This window comes from Pan paniscus, chromosome 13 (genome assembly GCF_029289425.2).
Source record: "Pan paniscus chromosome 13, NHGRI_mPanPan1-v2.0_pri, whole genome shotgun sequence".
Classification (NCBI taxonomy): Eukaryota; Metazoa; Chordata; class Mammalia; order Primates; family Hominidae; genus Pan; species Pan paniscus.
In genome coordinates this window covers 91,938,913-91,956,469 of record NC_073262.2, presented here as the reverse complement: position 1 = coordinate 91,956,469, position 17,557 = coordinate 91,938,913, and the positions used below count along the sequence as shown (strand labels likewise).

Here is a 17,557-nt window from a genome sequence, read left to right as displayed (position 1 = left end):
GTATGTATTTGTGTATCTAAATCTATCTAAACATAGAAAAGGTATAGTAACAAATATGATATAAAAGATTTAAAAAGGTACACCTGTATTGGGCATGTACCATAAATGGAGGTTGCAGCACTAGAAATTGCTCTGAGTGAGTGAGTAGTGAGTGAATGTGAAGACCTAGGGCATTACTCTACACTTTTATGTGACTGGCAGCATAGTAGATTTATTTCACCAGAATCACCACAAACATGTGAGTAATGAGTTGTACCACAATGTTAGGAAAGCTACGTCACTAGGTAATAGGAAATTTTCAGCTCCATTATAAACGTATGGGACTACCATTGTATATATTGTCTACTGTTGACTAAAGTATTATGCAGTACATGACTGTATTTGTAATGGCACACATATATTCTGTTATAATCTCCCCAAAGGAAACACTTCATGTCCCACCTTACATCCAATATGGGTTTAAAGTTGCCCAGCTATCTCCTTCTAGACCTGTGGTTCTCAAGGTTGGTGGTGGAGGATGGGATACTTCTCTCTAGGGGAATTTTGGATGTTTTTGAGAGCATTTTATTTGTTATAACAATTGAAACGACATCAAGTGGCTGGAAATTGGAGATGCTTTATTTCCTGGAATGCAGGGAAGAATTCTCCTATGTCCTGCTTGACTGAAGGTCTTGCCAGTCATTCAATTACAAAATCCATTTGTAATTATTTGAGCATAGGAACAACTTCATTATATATGCAAACACCAACTATTTTCTGAATAGTTTTAATATGTAATAAATTTCTCTGGAATGCAACTGTGACATACATTTAATCTGACCATAATAATTTAGTTTTTATATCTAGATGTTGAATATCAGAATGCATCTGCAATAACCAGATGAATATTGTCCTACTTATTATAAATCCATATTGGTTGATAATGAGAATCTTATTATTCCCCATCATCTAGTGTCATCATGGTTGAGCATCTGAATATTGAAATACTTATTTTATTTTAAATTCCTTTTAAATTTCTTATTAGAACAATATAGGGATTAATTAGATTATATTGTTCTTATGTAATTAGAACAATATAGGGATTTAAAATTAGGTATGTGTGTAAGTTATATGTTCTGAAAATTTCATGATAGTACAAGAATGTTAAAAAAATATTTTTTGTAAAGAAGACTGAGCCAGACAGGGCTTAGATTCACTGTTTTAGAGAACTAGTCGGTGAACCATAAATGCTGTTTCTCTTTGTGATCAGTTTTAAAGTTTCAGCCAGCCCCACAAATACAGCAGGCAATCATCTTATACTTTTGTACAAGTGACTAAAAAAACTTTGTCCTGATAAAAAGTTGGTAAGGTAGTGTGTGTGTGTGTGTGTGTGTGTGCGCATGTATGTGTGTGTGTCTGTCTCTGTGTGTGTTTGTTTATAATGGAAGGACCAAGAAAACTAAAAGCTTTCAGAGAAAAAAACTGAAGGTAGGGTTTGGACAGGTGGTGTCCTTTCTTCCTTTGTTGCTTACATTTGGTGCTGCTAATATTTTTCTTTTCAACTGGAAGGCTAGATGGGAACAACTCTAAAGGAATGAAATCATTTCGAATTATTTGTATGTAATCTTATTTAAGGAGTCAGCATTTGGAAACTTTGGACAAGCGTTATTATTTTGAAATTTTCTTTTGAATTTGTAGCTCATTAGAAGCTGAGATTAAGTCATTTAACAAATTCTTAGAAAGTAATATTGATAAAACAATAATAGAAAATAATTATTTATATTTTCATCAAGATTGCCATAACTATGATGTGTATGCTCTTGGTTTTAATATTTTAGGATTTGAGAAATTTAAACTTTCCTACCTCTCTGTATTTGAAATAGCTTACCTCTTCTTTCAACTACCTTTTAGATGGTCTGTTTAGTCTGTTGCCATAGCAGTCACTACTGTGCTTCCTAATATTTGGCTGGAAGACCAAATTTCTGCTGTAGGTGATAGACGTGGCAATTTTGCCCCAGCAACTGGCCAAAATAAAAGATGGTGTGAATGGATGGGAGGATCATTACACTCTACCCCAAATTCTGTGTGAGTGTGAGCTACACGTATTACAAGTTGAAAGAACAGGAAATCTAATCTGGGTCATGAAGCCAAATAAATAAAGCAGTTGCTGACTTTAGGTTTGAGACCAAGAACGAGCTAACAGACATCTGATTCATATGCATTGTATAATGGAAGAGATAGACTTTTATGATTCACATTTTTCCTGACCAACTGCCAACTCTCCTCTGACTGACTGACCAAATGTCAAATATTCTTTGGAGGTTTTCCTGGTGTTTTAGTCAATCTGTAAATCTCATTACTTTTCTAACAGTCTTTCCAGAACATCTTTTGTATTTACTTTTCCATTATTTTCTGCATAGTTTTCCAGAATGTACTTACTTAGGATATTATTTTCAACATATGTATGTAGATATCAGAATCATTTTGCTTAAAAATATAATTTCAATTAGGGTTACATAACTTGATGGCAACAGCTTGATGGTTTCAGTATTAATTGTTCTTAATACAAGTTAGTTAGAATTAGTAAGAACACTAAAGACGCTGAATGGAATCCACATGATTATATTGATTGTGAATTACATCAAGCAATTCTTATTCTCGGTAACTTTTTATGGAAAAGTTTGGGTGAAGTGTCAGATTAGAGGAATTCAATGGATTTAAAAATAATTATAAAAATTTTTATAATGAAATAAATATCAAATAGATGGATATGTCAGTCTTTCAAGGAATTTGAATATCTCCATGAATGCCCGACCTGAACCTTTGTTTCTGGAAATTTTATATTCAAATCTCTTAAAACACACAAATATCTGTTCTATTTTTGAACAATTCATGGAAGGAGAATAATAGTGTCTGTCCATCAGTAACTAGGTCTCATGCTTTACAAAGTTCACTGGATGGAAGATTTTCCTTTTATATAACTTGAATTCCAACTACTGTAATGTAATTTCCCTTTTACATATTCTGAATAGAGAACATCTGGTCACCACCTTTCTTTCTTTCTTTTACCTTTTGCCAAATGCCATTAGCAGAACCCTCTTCTCTGACCTTTACTATTCATGCTTGACCCTTAGAAAAACCCGACTTTATTTTTGTCTGTGGTGTAGGTCATGGTGCACAGGCAGTAGGTTTTTTGTTTATGTCAACCTCATCGAACACATCATTTCTCAGCCTTTGCCGGATTGAGCTTTCAAGAGCCAGGCCTACTGATTTTCATACCGCAAATCTAAGCCCTACATAACTTTCTAGACCAAACAGAACAACTTCTGCTCCCCATGAGACTGACTTTACTAATTATCCTCCCAGTTCTAGAATGAGTCTCCTGCAGTCACTGGGCTACCCAAGTACTCTTAGTTGCCAACTAGCCTTGGCATTTGCAGGCGCTGTACTCCTAGGTTATCTTAAGAAGACAGTATCTCTGTTTGCTAAAGGTTTTGAATTGAAGTCTGTGGATGACTTTCTGGGAAGCTGTGATTCCCCTGAAATGAACTGTACAATATTGTGTGTTTGCATTTTTTTTCTGAAAGACTTCATAGCTTATAGCAGTTTTTTTGAAAGAGGAATATAATACAACAAAGTTTAAAAACTACTTTTATTTTGATCATGTATACTAAAGGATTTAGGAACACAGTGTCATGATGCCTATAGTCAATATATAAAAAAGTAATAAACATTTTCCTTTCTTCCATATATTGTTGTATCCAGCATTGGGCATTTCTGATAACCTTCTTTGCCCTCTTCTTTCTCTTTTCTATGTGGACTCCTGTGTAGTACCTGGGACCTCAGTCTGGTTACCAAGGTCTTGTGGCCCTTGTATATTTTTCCCAGAAGACAACTATCAGCCTTTCTGGCTTCTTAAACTTAGTTGGCTTCTCTCCCCTGATAGGGACCCTAGTATCTTCACTTGAAAATGCCACTAAAAATAAAACAATCCTGACTTTTCTTTCCAGGCCTTCTAAACTCCGTGTGGTCAGTTAATGTAGCCAAATATCTCCTAGTATCTGTGTCTACTTAATGGGTAGATTTTCTGTGAGCCTCCAACTCTTCTGTCACCATATCAGCTTGTGAGACCATTTGCCAAGTACAAAGATGTGAAATATTAAAATCTGGGTCTCTCCTTACTCTTTTATTTTCATGTCAAATTTGTTATTGTAATCAAGAAAGAGAGACACAGACAGGGGATAATTAAATACATGGGTAATCATATTCCCTAAACTTACAAAAGGGATAAGTCTAAAATTTGGTCTAAATTAGGGACAAGTCAATTAAAATTGAGGGTGTCTTGGAAAATTGATGTTATATGGTTACCATAGTGAAGTAGAACATTCATACTGTTACTGAGGTTAAAAATAACCTTGGAAAATTAGGACTTGAATGAATATTACTATAAGACTCTATAAATGGAAAATCTTACAACAGCATACAGTACTCAGTCACATTTTTGTTTTTCACATTTGGAGAAGGAAAGAAATAAGCATTTTTTGCTTGCATAATTGTCTCCTAGTGCATTTTTTTCTTTAAGTAGCCACTGTTCTGCCAACAGAAGCATTTCTGGACTAGAGTGTCCAAAAGGTACTGAAAGTCACGATTGACTTCTTTCCTACTCAGATATGACATACTTCTCTGATCTTCCCGTCTGCTCTCTTGGGAAGAAGAAGTACAAGATGAAGGTTGGAAATGTCAGAATATAGACGAGAATATCAGAACTGGAAGTCTTAGAGAACATCTGGTGAAGCTTTACAGCTGAGAAAATGAGTGAAGATTTGGCAGGTAATTTGCCCTGGCTCATTGGCTGTCAGAGCCGAGGTTGACACCTGTTTCTCCTGGGTGCCTGATAATTTGCCCTGGCTCATTGGCTGTCAGAGCTGAGGTTGGCACCCAGTTCTCCTGGCCCCATGTTCTTCTCATTCCACCATGTTGCTCTCTGGCGACGTGGCTTTTTCTAGGCTGCTGAGGTTCCCTGTCCTTCCTCTTTTAAGTGAAAGAGGAATTAAATCCCATATATGAATGGAAAAAAAGAACTCTTCTAACATTACAAGTCTCCCACACAGACTCAAACACATATCATATTCCTTACAATCTTTCATTTTGAGGACAGGACTTAGTTATGAAACTGCATAGTGCGTTTTTTCAGCAGTTCTGGGACCAGAGTTATCATGTTAAGCAAAAGTAGAACACTTTCACTTTTTACTGAATTAGCTATTATCTGCTCTTCCTAATAAAATGATCAGATGTTTTTAGCTAAGATGTCCATTCAGAAAAGACTGGTCTTTTAAAATTATGGGGAAAAAGCAACAACGTAAATAAGTTATTTTGGATATAAAATTAGATATTGTAGGGTAATTGTCAGCTGCAATGTTTTAGTTTTTATGGACCAGTGGAAGAAAATATGAGATGACCACTCTGCCAAAATTTGTAGCATTATCAATGCAATTATCTGGACTCATACTTTTGCATGGACAGAAATTAACTTCACAACATAAATAATAGATATTAACCCAACAGAACTGATTTTCACGACAAACATAAATAAATTTATTTCACAACAAAAGGGATTAGGTGTATTTATTTTTTATTTTATTTTATATTTTTTGAGACAGAATCTCGCTCTGTCACCCAGGCTGGAGTGCAGTGGCACGATATCGGCTCACTGCAAGCTCTGCCTCCCAGGTTCATGCCATTCTCCTGCCTCAGCCTCCTGAGTAGCTGGGACTGCAGGTGCCTGCCACCACGCCTAGCTAATTTTTTGTATTTTTAGTAGAGACAGGGTTTCACCGTGTTAGCCAGGACGGTCTCGATCTCCTGACCTCGTGATCTGCCCGCCTCCCAAAGTGCTGGGATTACAAGTGTGAGCCACCGCGCCTGGCCTAGATGTATTTTAATAAGAGGTAGTATTGTATAGGTAAAAAGGCTTTTCATTGGTTGAAATAAAATACTTCTCCACTTGGAAGTTGTCTTTTACTATATTCTGTAGTAATTATTAATGCATGGTAATTACTTTGAGGGAAGGGGGTAACAGTTATCTTATTTATCTTTCTATTTCCAAGATCTGGCCCATTTCCCTGCATATCACACATCTTAAAATTGTTTAATTGACAATAATTACATTTGTTGTTACACCTCTGGTAATAAACATTACATGTGAGTACAACTTAGATATTTTGGCATTTCAAATTCCAATTCAGAAAAGCAAAATCTGTTTTAAAGTCAAATTACATTTGACTATATTGAAGCTCAGAGTATGTTTTTCTATATATTGAGATATATCTTAAAATATTAAAATTAAATAAGTGAGGAGATCCATGCACCTTGATGTTCACTTAATGTTTTTATATTTTAGAACCTCACAAATTGTTTAGGCAGAGAATTGTCATACATAATAAGAATTTTAACTTTCACAGTGTGCCAAGATTAGAAAATGTTCTATAAAATACATTTTCTATAAACTGAGGAACCTGAATAAAAATCTAAATATTGGAATGGCAAGTAATGTGGGGTAAATTGGCTCTCATATATTGCTGTACATAAATTAGTCCAACCATGTGGAGGACAACTGAACAATGTCTACTAAAATTGTGAATGTATATGGACTTTCCTTCTAGGTACTTAGATCACAGATAAGTGGATAAATATATGAAATGAGGTCTGCACAAGTCATTAACTGCAGTATTGTTTATAATAGGAAACCTTGCAAATAACCTAAGTTTCCAACAGTAATGTTAAGATGCATCCAAAAAGGGAATACTATGCAGGTATAAAAGTATGAGGACAGGGGTTGGGCGCGGTGGCTTACGCCTGTAATCCCAACACTTTGGGAGGCCGAGGCAGGCAGGTCTTGAGGTCAGGAGTTCAAGACCAGCGTGGCCAACATGGTGAAACCCTGTCTCTACTAAAAATACAAAAAAATTAGCTGGGCATGGTGGTGTGCTCCTGTAGTCCCAGAATCGCTTGAACCTGGGAGGTGGAGGTTGCAGAGAGCTGAGATTGCACCACTGCACTCCAGTCTGGGCAACAGAGCAAGACTCTATCTCAAAAAAAAAAAATAAAAAATATGAGGACAATCTTTTCTGATTTGCAAAGATCTCCAAATTTTCCTAAATATAAACTTTTGAATTAGCCAGCCTTACCCACCCAGTTATAGTCAGCTGTGGACAACTTGCAGCCTGGAGAAGATGAGGAGAACAGATCTCCAAGGTCAGGTGCTTTCCCAGGAGATCAGGAGGAGGGGTGAACAGAACTCTACATGCCTGGTTTCTCCTTTGAAATTCACCAATCTGGCAAATCATTTCTCCATGTCACAGTGAGAAGAGAAGCCTTGGGTAATACTGCTGGTGGCCTTAATTCTACCAGGAAGAAAATAGCACTGCAGAGTATAAGTGTCCTCCAAGATACTTGAAACTCTTCCTGTTTTCAGTCTTGTCCCTCCAATCTGTTTGATGTGTTTTCAAAGGATAGTGCTCTCAAAACACAGGCTCATTTATTCCATCTCTTTCCATGAGAACCTTCACAAACTTCTTTTTGCCTACGAAAATGAAATTTTACAAAATCCTCTCTATATAGGAAGGCAAGACTAAATCTCAACCCTTGTTGAATCCTCAGTGCCAGGTACTCTGCCTGGAATATAACAGGCACAAGATAGAGACATCTGAATGTGTAGTAAATAACTAACATATAAATGCTGAAGGTCATAATCATGCCACGTCCTCTGGCCGTTCCATGCTATTTGTGAGTTTCTGCACCCACTTTGTACTTTTAAGCTATGGTGTTTTAGAGAGTAGAAGATTCTTCATCTCTTTTCTATCATAATCTTACTCATCTTTCAAGGTGCTCATGTGCTACTTCCTTTATGAAACATTATCTTAATCCCTTCATCAAGATGATTAGTTCTTTCCATTTTAATCTTATAACATGTTTATAATTCACTTTAGTTCTTACATTATTCCATTTTAGGTTATAGTTAGATATTTTAATATCTATTTTACCCATTAGATTATAAGCTCATTGAGGGGGCTTATATTTATTACATATAATGTCTAGCATTGGAACCAACCTATAGTAAAGTTAATTAATGTTTATCAAATTGAATCATGCTCACATTTTAAAAAGTGGTTATTTAGATAGCAGTCTATCTTTTGATGCACAAATAATTATTTTATCATGAGCAATATAAATGTAGTCTTTCTGTGAGAATATTGAATTTTTCAAACAGTTGTCCAAATTTTAGTAGGTTTCAGCAAAAGAATTCCAACATCAAAGAGATTTTGGGTGTTGGGGTTGGGGAAAAGAAGGTTGCCATTTGGATGGAGAAAAGCAGAAGTACAGATGGCATTAAAATCACCCTATAAATTTTATTGTACATTGGAAAAAATGTTGAATGACTACACAAATATTACTGTTTTAATAATTAGAGAGTGCAAATTTTTGATATGCATGAAATTTATATTTGAATTGGACTTTAAATATGTTTGGATTTTAACTGTTTATTTTTAAATTAACTACACATTCTATTAATTTATATTTGGAACTTATGTTTGCATTCTGAGAGTCCTATCAACCAAAAGTCTTTGGATCAGAGGCACATGTTTCTAATACATGGAAAAGAATGTGGATAGCCTGTTTTCTGATTGGTAGAAGTGGGAGTGATACATTGCTTTTGCCGTCTATGTGCCATAAGGCATACCCTTGGGAAGGGGTGTAGGATGCAGTGTGCAGATACTTATTTGTGTGTCTGATGAATAAATATAACAACCACTTGTGGGTAGCAGAATAGAGGTTATAAGATACAGAATGGCTATGATGTCTTTGGAATGAAGGAGGTGTGTATTGATGCTTTCAAATGATAGGAGTTTTGTTCCTAGGTTGAGCAAGAAATCTGTGAGGTGGTTTGCTTCCCAAATTGGCCTCTGATTCACAGTTTTCCTGGCATGCCTCAACAACATTTGCTTCAGATGCAGTGGAATCCTGTCTTTTGGCCCCTGGTGACAGGCAGAGGCAGCCTGATTCTGGCGTAATGTCAGGGTGAATGTTGTGTGCCACAGGGCCTGGAGTGGCTGCAGTCAGGACGGTTGTGCTGCCAGGGGCCCAGGCAGGGGCACAGCCCTAGAGCATAGAAGAAGTGACTGTGGGGTTGCTCTCTGCTCTGCGCATGCTCAGGCAGGTTTCCCTCTTTCCCACTCCTAGACTGGGAAATCTGGATGGCACATGTGTTTGGCTGGCTGCCCTCCCAAAACATTTTAAAGCCCTACCCAAAATATTTTAGTGGAACAGTGGTGGTGGTTTAGATCACTGGCCGTAGCAGCCTTGTGTTTCTAAACTAAGTTAAGCCAACCAATATTTACACCCTTCATAACTGCTGTTTGTGAAACATTCAGATGCCTGCCCACACAGTGAAATGTGATGTGACTCAATCAGGATAAACAGCTATCATCTCTGTTAAATTATAGCACGACGTTTGCTTAAAAGTTAAAATTATCTTAAATTGAGAAAATTTGAGTTTTACTTTTTGGAAAGGTTTTGTAAGAATAATAAAGTGCCCAAGGGCAATCAACAGAGAACTAAATTGTATGAATTCAAGATTACTTAATGAGCATCTTTCAGACTGCTTTCCCACTACAGGTTCCAGGATGATGAAACATTAGATGTAAGTATTGACTACAAGGAGAATCGGTTTAGGTCAATAGGTGCTTAAAATCTAGTTGATGGTTTTCCTTTGAATTATTTGTCACTGAGTGTGTGAGTGAGTGAATCATTAAACAGTTATGCTCAGACTTATCTTGTAAGAGACCAATCTAATTAGGTGCAAAGCACCAAAAGAATTGCAGTGGGGAAGGGTCTCACAGAGCAATGAAGGGAGATTAGTTACATACATTAAGTCCTCAAATGCAAGATTATCTGTGGTAAGGGTCAAGAATGATATGAAGTCCTGTGAAAGTTCAGAGGGTGAAAAAAACATGTTTGGTGAGGTTTTCAGAGAACTTCGACCAAATTTAATTGAAATCTAAAATGTGTTAAAGCACTGGGAATTAAAAGATGACTAAATCAAGGACTTGGGATTAGGTTGGATTTTAGCAGATGGAAATCGAACTGAAAGAGACGGCATGAAGAATGGTTCAATAAAGGTAAACATGCAATATATGTACAGCATAAGGAACGCTCAACAAATTCGAAGACACACAAAGCTGGGAGGAAATGATGCTTCTGACTCTCTACGTTTTACAGCTTATAGCTAACATTCATAAAGCACTTCCTTAGCCGGCTTGTTGCCAAGAACTCTGTATGGAGTATTGACTTTAATTCTTATAGCATCTCTGGAGGTAGATGGTATTTATCTCTACATTAAAAATGAGGAAAATGAATGTAAGAGAGATATGGTAACTTGACAAAAGTCATAAACTAGTAATTGGGCAAGATAGGTCTGAGACAAGGGCAGTCTGATTCCAGAACCACATAACTATTAAACCATTCTGCCAACCTGTCTCTGACCTTATTGGTAATAGCTCTGAAATGTTTCCTAGGAATAAGGCCCTTCGTGCCATGAGCTCCACTGCATTATTCATTTAGCTGTCACCATCTCTCATCATTATGGCAATATTCTCTTAGCTGCTTCTCATGCCACCAGACATCTCTTCAAATTCATCCTACAACTGTCCCTAGAATTACCTTTCAATAACACAGATCTGATCATAACACTTCTTGGTTATAACAGTGTTCAGTTGTCTTTATGAACAAACTGAGACTTCTTAGTGTGGCATATAATGTCCTTTATAATCTGGCTGGAGTCCAATTTTCCTTCACAGTCCCATCATCTGCAATTCTTCCTTTCTCAAACTTCTCAAATGTCCCAGCTATACTAAAATATACTTTGATTCCAAAACTAGAGCAGTTCTAGAGTCTTTTTATTTTTTATGTTTAAAAATAACATTTTAAAATTTTATTTATTTTTTATTATTATACTTTAATAGGGTACATGCGCACAATGTGCAGGTTTGTTACATATGTATACATGTGCCATGTTGGTGTGCTGCACCCATTAACTCGTCATTTACATTAGGTATATCTCCTAATGCTATCCCTCCCCACTCCCCCAACCCCACAACAGTCCCCAGAGTGTGATGTTCCCCTTCCTGTGTCCATGTGTTCTCACTGTTCAATTCCCACCTGTGAGTGAGAACATGGGGTGTTTGGTTTTTTTTGTCCTTGCGATAGTTTGCTGAGAATGATTGTTTCCAGCTTCATCCATGTCCCTACAAAGGACATGAACTCATCCTTTTTATGGCTGCATAGTATTCCATGGTGTATATGTGCCACATTTTCTTAATCCAGTCTATCATTGATGGACATTTGGATTGGTTCCAAGTCTTTGCTATTGTGAATAGTGCCACAATAAACATACGTGTGCTTGTGTCTTTATAGCAGCATGATTTATAATCCTTTGGGTATATACCCAGTAATGGGATGGCTGGGTCAAATGGTATTTCTAGTTCTAGATCCTTGAGGAATCACCACACTGTCTTCCACAATGGTTGAACTAGTTTACACTCCCACCAACAGTGTAAAAGTGTTCCTATTTCTCCACATCCTCTCCAGCACCTGTTGTTTCCTGACTTTTTCATGATCACCATTCTAACTGATGTGAGATGGTATCTCATTGCGGTTTTGATTTGCATTTTTCTGATGGCCAGTGATGATGAGCATTTTTTCATGTGTCTTTTGGCTGCATAAATGTCTTCTTTTGAGAAGTGTCTGTTCATATCCTTCACCCACTTGTTGATGGGGTTGTTTGTTTTTTTTCTTATAAATTTGTTTGAGCTCTTTGTAGATTCTGGATATTACTCCTTTGTCAGATGAGTAGATTGCAAAATTTTTCTCCCATTCTTTAGATTGGCTGTTCACTCTGATGGTAGTTTCTTTTGCTGTGCGAAGCTCTTTAGTTTAATTAGGTCCCATTTGTCAATTTTGGCTTTTGTTGACTTTGCTTTTGGTGTTTTAGACATGAAGTCCTTGCCCATGCCTATGTCCTGGTCTTTTTTAAATGTTTTTTTTTTACTGTCTTTTGAGGGGAAAAGTTGAAATAGTAAGAAATTAAGCTGAAAAAAATGTTTTGAGCTCGAGAAAATATAAAAGACATTGCATGACCGGTTAGGAGGCTTGGAATTTATTAAGTAGACAATAAAGAATTATTTAAGACTTTCAAACAAGGAAATAACCCATCATGATGGTTCTTTAGAAGGATTAATCTTTTGGAGTGGGAAGAGTCGGATGGCAGAGAGATTCTGTCTGTTTAGTTCACTATGAATCTCCTAGCCATGACCACTGCTAGGAACACAGTAGGTGTTTTATTAATATTTGCTGAATGAATGAATTGTAGTGTACCTTTTGAGTATTAGTGTCTACAGAATATCATTTCCTCCCCCATGATCTTGATCTGTCTCTCATTTACACAGTGGCACTCTCTCCTTTTCATCAATTTTGATCTTTTTATTGATTATTAGAGGATATTTTTCTAACTTTATTATTATAATCCTTCTAATTCATATTCAACAAATATTTAAAAATTTTTTATTGTGTAAAGCCATGCCCCCCATCAATTTGAGTGCTGTTTCTACACTTGCTCACATGTAATCCTCACAAGAACCCAGTGAAATAGTGTCATTATTCCCATTTTGCATGTGATTGATGCCCAGAATTCATACCGTTAAGCAGAGTAGACTTCTGGCTCCAAGTTCTGTTCTCTTTACATCACAGAAATTGAAAAATTCACATCATGATTCCTTTTTAGTCTCTGACTAAAGCATGGTGATTGATTTGGACCCACTTTAGCCGCTTTTCCTTAAAATGAAAATATCAAGGGTAAAGGAATGAAGATGGTATGGTAGCTCTATGGGGGAGTAGGGTTGTGGGATTATTTCTTTTCTCAAAGAAGTAGAGATGGAAATATATAGGCTTGGGTGAAGAAAGAGGTACTGTGTAGTAGGGTCAGGGCAGTTAAGAATCAAGGTTATTTAAAGAGTATGATAGGGGATGGAATTAAGTGCTAAAGTGGAACGTTCAGTTAGCCTTGGAAAGGAAGAGGGATACTTATCCCCAATGAAGGAAGAAAGTAGAGAAATCAGTAGAGGTCTAAGATAAATTTTCAAGTAAGGGAGGGAAGGAGGTTGCAGAAAATAATATCAGTAATGTTAGCCACTCTATTGAAGATTCTAGCTAAAGTGACTGCAGATTGTTTGGTCTCAGATATTTGGGACAATTGGCCAAGTATTACTCTCTAGCCTGGTTAAACTTTGTTACTTGGCTAAGAGCATGGGTTATGAAGTCAAATTGTCTGGGTTTTAATTTTGGCTCTTTGATTTACCAAGTTCATGACCTTGGCAAGTTACTAACCCTTTCAATGTTTTAGCCCTCATCTGTAAAACGGGGTGTTATAGTAGTAACCTCATGAATTTGCCGTGCAAATTAAATCAGTTCATATATCCAAAGTTCTAGGACCTGTACTCTGTACACAGTAAGCCCTATTTAAGTGGGAGCTGCTGCTGCTATGTGTTTCATTTCCCTAGCACCTTAAGCATCTTGAATATTGTTCATTCTTATCATATTGTAAATATTTTCATGGGAGACATGACTTGGCTGCAGACCAGAAGTGAAAAGTGCTATTCTTCCTTCCTCATTTACAACCATACTCATGTACATGGAATAATACACAGATAGGCTGGGCACAGTGGCTCACACCTGTGATCCCAGGACTTTGAGATGCCGAGGCCGGGGGATCACCTGAGGTCACGAGTTTGAGACCAGCCTTCCCAACATGGCAAAAACCCATCTCTACTAAAAATACAAAAAATTAGTTGGGTGTGGTGGCGGGCACCTGTAATGCCAGCTACTTGGGAAGCTGAGGTAGGAGAATCAGTTGAATCCAGGAGGTGGAGGTTGCAATGAGCCGAGATCACACCACTGCACTCCAGCCTGAGTGACAAGAGTGAAACTCCGTCTCAAAACAAACAAACAAAACCAAAAACACAGATAACTACACTGGCCTTAATTCAGCTGACAGTTTGGGATTGAGTGGTGTCTGTGTTATTTGAATTGTTTTATGCTTTAATTAAATAATTAAGCAGGATTACTCAATCAAGATTATCATAGATAAAAGAACCACTTTTAACACCTAAATTTGGAACTCTGGAATAAAATTGCAATGACAATTTATTGTACTTCAATTATACTCAAATCCCTTAATGACTTCTAAATTATTTTTGAATAAAGAAACTTGAATCCTGAATTACCATAGGAAACTATAACCAATCTACTCCCTATTTATAAATTAGTCAGCTGCTGGAGTTTTGCCATAACATACACTGTAAACCTCATACTTCAAGACCAACTGGAGAAAGAATTTAAGCTTTTCATTAATGATAGGTTCATTGCTTAAAAACTGCTACCTTATTTCAATATGACATGTAAACTATCTCTATTTTGTCTATTTTGGTCTATGCTTGCAATTAATGATAATTGCTAGTATGAAATTTCAATAGCCATCTTAGAGAATTTTAGTGAGAAAATAATCCTGAGATAATATATGCCTACTGTATATATTGCTAACTTCATTTCCTGAAAGTTTATTTTAATAAAATCTTTTTTGGTCTGCCAAAGAGAACTGCAGAATTGGCTAATCTTGTTACAAATAATTAAAAAAATTTTACAATTTTGGGTTAAGCCAACTATTAATTTATCCCAAATCATTTGAAATATAACCACCTCCCATTTATTGGAATTATCTCTTAAGATAGCCACAAAAATAGCCTTGTGGATACTTTAAAATTATATTAATGATGTAGAAACATACGTTGACCAAGAATGAAATGAACATATGCAAAATGGCCAGATAGTTCCAGAAACTTGAATTATTATTCAAACCACGAAATCTTTCAGAAATCATTGCAGAAGAATATTGGGTGATGAATTAGTCTATTTTCTGAAGTAGGGTTAATTTGAAAGCTGTAGTATAAATTCAAAGGTAGGGAAAAAAGGATAAAATCACCAGGCTTATTTTTAAAAGCCACATATTACAAAAAGCAGAAAGAATTTGTAGTTTTTTCTTCAATATATTGTATCTATGAATGGATGCACAGTTTTATGGACTCAAACTCATGATGATGAAATACAGTGTTTACTGAAAGTTGTTTTCCTTATTAATAAATGTTTCTATGATACACATTTGATAATATTCTTTGTTTCATTTTAAATTATTTTTCTTCCAAGAAAGTACATGCAAAATAAACTTGCCATTTTTACAAGCGCTGTTCTCTTACTAATACTCTAGTAGTTGCTGCCAAATACTTCTAAAATAGTTTAAAATAAATTTCATTATTCAACATCTGTTTCTTCTCCAATTTTTTAAAACATAGAAATAACTGTAGATAAGGGAAACTTCTCTGAAATGCCAGACTTTGTTGCACAAATATAAATTATGAAATACGCAGCTGTATCTAACAAATGTAAACTACTAATTTGTGACACTGAAAAAAAGCACATTGCTATTATCAAAGAAACTATAACGTTTTGTGGCTTGAATACTTACCTTCCCTTTTAATGAATATTTTAGAGCTAGTAGTAAGAACTATGTTTTTAAAATGTGTAGCTTAAACTATTTTGGGTATAAAGTATTTCCATGTGAATTAATAACAATTAATTTTATTTCTAGAAAAATTAGAACATGTATTGACTTTAAAGCTTTTGAATATTCATGAAACATTTCTTAAGAACCTATCATTGTTTAATACATTGAGTTGCTTGCTATATTGTGGTAGTTTTAAAACTTGAAAAATTTTAGGCTGAGTGCAGTGGCCCATGCCTGTAATCCCAGCACTTTGGGATGCTGAGATGGGTGGATCACTTGAGGTCAGGAGTTAGAGACCAGCCTGACCAACTTGGTGAAACCCTGTCTCTACTAAAAATACAAAAATTAGCAGGGTATGGCAGCTCGGTCCTGTAATCCCAGCTACTGGGGAGGCTGAAGCATGAGAATCACTTGAGTCCAGGAGGTGGAGGTTGCAGTGAGCTGAGATCATGCCATTGCACTCCAGCTGGGCAACACAGCAAGACTCTGTCTCAAAAAAAAAAAAAAGAAAAAGAAAATTTTTTTTAGAAAAAGACTTCCTAACCTGGTATGCCATGTAATCTGTTCCTCAGTGTGACAGTGGGCATGTTGCAAATAAGAGTGCCCCAGGGGCAAATAAATGTGGTCATGTTGGGTTTCTCTGTGTGGTACTTTTCAGACTCAAATATGTGTTGTGAATCTTGAAGGGGAGTTATGGGTGCATGTTTCACAATCCTGTTTAACCACAGGGCTTCTTTTGGGGAGAAAGGATGGGGTACACAGCACCTATTAACATAAGCATGTATTAATGTACATTTTAAAATCCGCTCTGTATCCCTGCACCTTTACTTTTGTACCTGCCATCTACTTGTGCTGTTGGCATCCATCACTTTGCTCCTCACTTTTACACTTCTTGCAGCATCTACAGTGTTCTCTTCTCAGGCCACAGCTGGTCCATGGCCGTTTTTTCTCTATTACCTGTGCTTGGACCTCATCACCATTCTACCTGTCTCAGATCCAAGGTAATCTCTTTTATCTGACAGAAACGTTTCCTCCATCTCAATCTTGCTTTTTTTGTTCTGTGTGGAAGTAGAGGGACAGTTATTACTCCTCAGAAGAATTGGTTTGATGTAGCTCTTTAAATTTTAAAATTCATTAACTTTGGGTAGAAGCAATAGTGTTGTTTCAGGTTATTACACAGTCTTCTCTTTCTCAAAGACCATAGGCAGCTCTCCTCAGTCCAGAGGGCTGAGTCTTATGGCTTCAAACACTTCTTCAGGCTGTGTCTTCAACCACCAGTTTTCCCCACTAAGAAGATGTTTTGCTATATCTGGCTCATTGTGCCAAACGTATTCCCCATTTATGCTGATTTTTTTCTCAAGGGAACCCTGCTCTCTGTATGCCCATTATTTGGCTTCAATTACATTTTACCACATTCTCACACTGCAGTCTATCACATCTGTATATAACTAAAACCCAAATATGAACAGAGTTCAATTTCTTTTCTATGAGGTTTCTCAGCCTCTTATAGTCAAGGTATGTAGCTAACTGCTACTGGGATATCACCTATTTCCATTTGCTAAAATTCTCAGCGTTACCTCTAGCATGGTTAATTTATTGGAATGTCACATGTGCCACTGGGATAGTTTTTATTCTCAGACATTCTTTAGGAAATTTCTCAAAGCTTAATTTTTATCAATTGATGTCTTTCAATATTGGCATTCTCCAGAAGTATAATGTCCCAAAGATCTATGCCTTTTCTTTATTTCTCTACAGATATAATCTTTCTCCATTTGGCCATGCTTTGATCTATCACATTCTTTTTTTTTTTCCTAATAAATTGTTCTGTGAAACAAAGATATCCAACTAGAACTTATGAGTAATTTACTAATGTGTAACCTGTCATAATCTGGATTATAATTCTGGGTG

General features: G+C 36.4%; 1 protein-coding gene across 1 annotated transcript in view; it reads left to right on the top strand.

Moving 5' to 3' along the window:
* COL5A2 (collagen type V alpha 2 chain) overlaps positions 1-17,557 on the top strand; it is a 408,468-nt gene that overhangs the window by 177,280 nt on the left and 213,631 nt on the right. The window contains exon 7 of the mRNA XM_063595475.1: positions 4,648-4,809. Within this exon, the coding sequence (XP_063451545.1) occupies positions 4,791-4,809 (19 nt within the window). The 5' untranslated portion in view covers positions 4,648-4,790. The remainder of the gene's footprint in view (positions 1-4,647; positions 4,810-17,557) is intronic.